This window comes from Centroberyx affinis, unplaced genomic scaffold (genome assembly GCF_046629955.1).
Source record: "Centroberyx affinis isolate AG114_WGS23_722 - 3 ecotype Tasmania unplaced genomic scaffold, CSIRO-AGI_Caff_v1 ptg004821l_1, whole genome shotgun sequence".
NCBI lineage: Eukaryota > Metazoa > Chordata > Actinopteri > Beryciformes > Berycidae > Centroberyx > Centroberyx affinis.
Window position 1 is genome coordinate 77,501 of NW_027282350.1, and position 6,777 is coordinate 84,277.

The 6,777-nt window shown below is 38.3% G+C and overlaps 1 protein-coding gene across 1 annotated transcript in view; it reads left to right on the forward strand.

The window, feature by feature from the left end:
• Nucleotides 1–2,836, forward strand: part of hoxb7a (homeobox B7a) — a 9,178-nt gene extending 6,342 nt beyond the window's left edge. Inside the window, exon 2 of the mRNA XM_071545251.1 lies at nucleotides 2,541–2,836. Within this exon, the coding sequence (XP_071401352.1) occupies nucleotides 2,541–2,836 (296 nt within the window). The remainder of the gene's footprint in view (nucleotides 1–2,540) is intronic.
• Nucleotides 2,837–6,777: the final 3,941 nt, after the last annotated feature.

Consider the following 6,777-nt stretch of genomic DNA (forward strand, 5'->3'; position numbering starts at 1 on the left):
CAGTCTCAAGTGTGAATTTGAGGGTTCAGAGCTAAAAGGACCTAAGTGACATTTCCCTATAACAGAGACAAAACAAAACATATTTTGGTAACACTTTCTATGAAGCCCGTGTCTATAATACATTATAATCATACTTATAACACATTATAAAGTCATCATAATGCATTAATAAGTATAGTTATAATCATGCATAGACAGTTATAATGTTTTATAACATTATAAACACATTACTTACAATCTGTTATAAAGCTTTTTCATTGCCACTTAAATGAAAAAGCTTTATAACAGATTATGAGTAATGTTAAAAAAACATTATAACTGTCTATGCATGATTATAACAATACTTATAGTGCATTATGATGGCATTATAATGTGTTGTAAGTATGATTATAATGTATTATAGACACGGGCTTCATAGAAAGTGTTACCCATATTTTTATTCAAAACATAACATAACACTGATACTTTTACAGAGATTAAGATTCAAAAATAATGTGAAAGTGAAAAGTTTCTAAATATCCAAAAATGTAGGCTACTATAAAGAGCATCTACTGACAATAATGCAGAAAACAAATAAATAAACATCTAAGACCACATTTATATAAAACAAAATCTAGGGTTAGACTTTTGCTCAGGACTGCATGTTCTATAAAAAGCTGTGAAGTGCAGTTACAACCTTCTTCCACCAAATTTAAACTTACTTTATGGATAGTGTTCACTTGAGTGTTTTTGGATTTTCCTCTTTATTTTGATTTTGTTTACAATTATCCTACAAATGTGCTGTTTTTACCAGATCAGATTTATCAAACAGAGCTCAGCAAGAGCTCATGAAACTCAATTTAAGCCAAAAAAGTCACTTGTGCCCCTTTTGTACCAAACCCTCCAACTCTCCACTGCCTCAACGCAGCAAAACAACCTTTTTTTTTTTTTTACCGGATTATCTGAAGGGGAAACGATGAGTCTGGGAGTTTCTCTCTGGCCAGCAGGCGGCTTCTGTGGTGTGAAAGTGTCTCAGGCTCTCTGCTCTGTGAGGCTCATCTGTCTCACTCATCTGTCTGTGATCTGACTCACACAAACAGATTCGATTTTGAAAAGCAGTGGAAGGTTTTATCTGAACTGGAACTGTGACTCCAGATATCGGCCTGCTGTTGATGTTAGCGGTTTGAGGCTCAACAGAAAACCAGTTTAGAACATTAGAAATGACTGGAGGACGATTTTTACTTTTATACTTTAAGTAGATTTAAAACCATTTACTTGTATACTTTGACTTGAGTAAAGGATTTGAAATGGTGCTTCAACTTTCTAAAAAAAAATACGCTCTGGTAAAAGTTGAAGTACCATTTCAAAGTATAAAAGCACATGGTCTTAAATTTACTTAAAGTATAAAAGTAAAAGCCCAGAGTGTATTTTTAGATGAGTATTTTCACTTTTGGACACCCAGCCTCATGATGGAGTTTATTTATCTGTTTCTTCAACCTGTTTTTCTGATCCAGGGAGGGCAGACAGAGCAGCAAAGCTCTTTTTCATTGCCGCCCTGCTTCAAACATGGCATAGCTGATATTTCAGAATCAATATTGCAGACATATTTTACACATTTTAAAGATAAAAAACAAGGCTCTGGGCTTCCAAGGTCTGTTCCATGTAAACTCGAAATCCTGGGTTTGAATCTTCTTTGTCACATGTCATCCCCCCTCCCCTCTCTCTCTCTCTCTCTCTCTCTCTCTCTCTCTCTCTCTCTCTCTCTCTCTCTCTCTCTCTCTCTGTCTTTCCTGTCTCCCTCTACTGTCAAACTATAGAACAAAACAATACAAAAATAAAGATAAAAACAAGTCTCTGTCCTGTTCTGCTGCAGAACCGGATCACACATCACATCAGAAACCAACATCAGGCAGATTTTTTTTGATCATTTTCCAGCTCAAAACTCCCTTTTCTGTGTGTTTCTCTCCCCTCCATCACATCTCCATGAGTGAGCAGAGAGGTAAATATTGGATCAGGCTCATTAGACAGCAGCTAAACCCACAGTTCACCTAGCACATCATTTAGTAATTGCTTTACAGTCTTCACCGAGCCCCAATTCACTTGTGTTTACAAGGAAGTAGGGTTGAGGATTTAGTGTCAGAGTAAATAACAAGTGGCCACCAGGTTTGGATTGTGGCTAGTGGAAAAAACGAATACAGAAAGAGGCAATTACAAGTTTTTTATTTTCACTTTTATGTCAAAATAATTACTATTAATAGCAGGAAAAAGTGAGTTGCAATCACTTATGGTACAATCTGTATTTGCAGGGTACTGATTCACACACACACACACACACACACACACACACACACACACACACACACACACACACACACACACTGTAGTGTAGTAGGAATCTATCCACACCTATTTGTTTTTCATTAAAACTTAGCCTACTTTCCTCATTCCTGTTCCCTGTTCCCTGTTCCCTGTTCCTTGTTCCCTGTGTGTCTGTGTGTGTGTGTGTGTGTGTGTGTGTGTGTGTGTGTGTGTCTGTGTGTGTGTGTGTGTCTCCGTCGCAGGTGCCGACAGGCGGCGCGGGCGGCAGACCTACACCCGCTACCAGACGCTCGAGCTGGAGAAGGAGTTCCACTTCAACCGGTACCTCACGCGGCGGCGGCGGATAGAGATCGCGCACGCGCTCTGCCTCACGGAGCGGCAGATCAAGATCTGGTTCCAGAACCGGAGGATGAAGTGGAAGAAGGAGAACAAGGCGACCGGGAGCGGCAGCGCGTCCCCTTCGGCGGCCGGGCTGCCGACCTGCGGAGAAGAAGATGAAGAAGAAGAAGAGGAAGAGGATGAAGAGGAGGAAGAGTGACGACACCGATTCTAATGGACGATTTATATCAAACTAACAAACAAACGTCCATTTACATTTACGGTGAAGCAACACTAAAGTCTATAGACATTATCACAAAGTCTTACAATTACATTTAAATAATGTAAATAAGAAGAGCAGTGACCTTTGACCTCCAGTAGGTGATCATCACATGACAAACAACCACCAGATTAAATTTTACATAGGCTATTTAAAAGCACTCATTTATGCTATTTTTTTTTTGTCTTTATAAGACTTCATCCTACTACGTCACGATGCAGTCTGTGAATATAGGTCACAAACATTTTTGTCAACATGAAAATGTAGTTCAACTGATTTTTAGTAGATTTCCCCTTTACTTGATCCATGATTAGTCCTGGACTGGGCGATATGGTTGAAATCAATATCACGATAATCATCAGGATTATTTTCTATATGATATATATCACGATATGGCTCACGTATGAAAAATGACATGGTAAATAGTAAAAAGTTAATATTCATCCCATTGAACCGAATAGTAGTGTTAGGAAATGTTCAAATAATATTCCTTACAATGTTTCATACCTCATTTTGTCAAAGGTTTAAAATTAAATTAGCTTGTTATTGTCAGTTTAAACAGCAGAATTGTGCATCACAATATCCCAAATTTCATCACATCATCACCATATGATCCCACTGAACTGGCGATAAACGATAATACCGAATTACCGCCCGGTCCTGCTGATTATAGCTTATAAAAAAAAATAACAGTTTTGACCGTAATCTCCTCCTGAACAGGGAGGAACGGGCCAGGAAAAGAAGCGTTCTGCCCCAGAGAACCTTCTGATTCACTGGAACAAAAACTGGAAAATCACAATAAAGAACCCAGTCCGGTTCCTTCCAACGCTGCTGCAGCTTTGGATCATTTCATATAAGGTCTTAAAGGGTTCTTCATGGCACCTTGAAGGTCTGATCTCCGCATGGTTCCACAAAGTATCTAAACGGGTTCTTAGCAGCACTGTGAAGGGTTCTGCCATGGCACAAGCCTGTAGAACCGTTTACTGGTTTCTATCTAGAACCCTTTTTGTTATAAGAGCGCACTTTTCTGCAGCAGAAATTGATAAAAAAATAAAAATAAAATGTCCTGTTTCAAGCTCTAACGGGCTTTTAAAGAGCGTTAAGTGTTACAAATAATGTGGAGATGGAAATAGTGAAATAGCAGTGAAGATGTGGATTTTTTTCTGGACACATTATTAGTATTAATGCATGTAAGATGTGTGGACGTAGGGGTGGAATTATTAGATTTTTTTTTTTTTTTTTAGATTTATTAGATTGTTAGACTTCCACAGCATCTCCGTCAGACTCCATTCATCAGGGAAAACTGTTCCTGGTTCTGCACTTATAGTCCGGAGAGCCGGTGAAACATCCAGCCCTTAAATTAATTAAATTAAATTAAACTAAATTAAATTAGATTTATTTTTGGTGAGTCCTGGGCCTGCGGGCTGCTGACGGGAACCTTTAACACTTCAACATAATTGGTCTCCTATAGGTGTGGAGAGACGCGAAGAAGAGTGAAATACTACCTATGACATCATTATCACACCTGAAGCTACACTTTATTTTGGTGCAAAGGTTTAACTCGGAATCGTCAGTTTGGTTGAAATAGATGAATTTAGTCTTATCACGTAAAATCTTCTAGGTTTTTACTCATTAAAAATAAGCTATAATGGTCTAATTCTGTGTTTTGCCTGTGAAGTTTGGCCGACTGTTAAATTCTGATTTAAAGGGATGAATTCATTTTGACAGTCGGCCGATGTGTTTCTCTCTGTTGTGTGTTTTCCTCTTCTGTATTTTCTGTCGTCGTACGGAATTAAACCGTTTCCTTGGTTAATTTTACGCATTTTTAAAACTGTGCATAAAGGATTTGTACCGATATTTTCGTGTTGTTAGACTAGACTTAGGCTATGATCAGATTAAATTGCACACATTTGTTTTGCTGGTGTAAATAAAACAATATTCAACATGAACTGTTTGGTTTTTTTGGCATTTCTTTTAGTGTAGGCTAATCTCCCCTTTTTTTTTTTACATTTCGATGATTTTCTGTCCGATTGTAGGTTTCTGAAACTGTGAGTCCGAAATGAGACTTTGGATTGTTTCTCTGGTTTCCACATGTGATCTTATAGAAATGTTTATTTTGGCTGAAACCTTGGAGGATTAAAATACCTCTACTACAACCATTACTACTACTACTACTACTACTACTACTACTACTACTACTACTACTACTACTACTACTATCACTACAACTACCACTACTACTATTTGAGATGATAAATGTAAAACTTCTCCTACAGCCTTAGGTTTATAAAACCGTGTTGTGTTTAGAAGGTTTCTGACTTCTGGAGAAACTTGTAGTTTTTCGACAATTCTCGTTTCCTTCAGTTCCTCGTCACTTTTTGAAAGTCTGTCCACAGTTTTTCCAATGTAAAAAACATCTGACAGAAACTGTCGGTAAGCAGAAATCAGGTTCTGTAATCCACAGATTTATAAGAAGTCCAAGTTCCTGGTTTGGTAACTGACGCGCTGGTTTATAATCAGTTCCCCAGTTTCCTCCAGTGGAGCAGACTGGTATAAGACCAGTCCATCATTACTGGGTCTGTATTCATGGGAACTAGAGATCAACACAGAAAAATAAACAGTTCATTTACCTGTGAGAGGAGAAATGTCAGAGTTTCTATCCTCGTCCAGATCAGACTCAACGCTTTAGAGACTTTTAGTTTGAAAAGTCTGTAAAATAAAATCCGTTTATCCAGGAAGTCGGTTCCTCCCGTTGCAAAATAACAGTCACGTGAAAAATCCAGATATGAAAAATGCACGTGAATTCAATGTGTTGGTTTTCACATGTGAAAATGCAAAAAAAATGCAGCTATAGAATCTACACAGCTGCATATAAACCACATGCAGCCTAAACATATTGTTCCAGGCCTTGTGAACTGATTACATGTGACATGTTTTGTTTCACATGTTAAAGTTCCAGCTAACATGTATAAGCAGGTTTTCACACGTGCAAAAAAAGGATTAATTTCACATGTGGACAATTTGTTTTGTTTCCTTTCCGACATCACTTGTGGCAGTTTTTACTTCAAAAGTGAACATTTCGATTCACATTTTTTTCTCCACATCTAAACATTTTATTCACGCGCTGTCACCTGGCTTCACATGCCGAAAATATATTTCGCATTCGAAAAGAATCAACTAGCGATTGAAAATGACACGTGACTTTTCTGTGACGGCAGCAGCTGAACTTAAATTCGGCTTTCACGGTGAAATGAGAGTTTTCTGTCGTCTTTTACAGATTATAAAACCCAGTAATGAGCAGGTGAAGTCTCTCTAATGTCCTCACTACATGCCTGGTTAATTTAAACAGAGCTCGTTATTTTTGATGAGTTTTAATCTATTTGAAGGTCTTCTGCCTCCTCTTCCTCAGCCCACATGCTAACAGGAGCCTGCTGTCTTCACGGAATAGACAGTGAGCTGTGAGTCTGTTTGTAATGTTTCCAGGGTTTAGACATGTCCCTTTGTGTCTTCATTTAACTCTCAACCCCACCAGGGTCTGGGCTTCCATCCCCACACTAAACACGTAGATATAAAATAACTGTAAGGAGCTTTGGATAAAAGTCTTAGGCCTAACTAAATGACGCAGACTCTGTTTAGATGTTTAACACACAGACCAACACGAGGCTCGCGGGCTGTCAGTGTCTCACTGCGTCACACCGGCTGGTAGCTAAACACCTTTACTTAATCAATAATGCCAAGAAACCACTCCGTTCTCCTTTAAATATCGAACACATCAACTCCAAACAGCCTGTTCTCCATCACCAGGAAACACACCTACTGCTTATAACATGAAGAAATATATTAGCCTACATATAAATAAACCTATAGGTCTATAACATTAA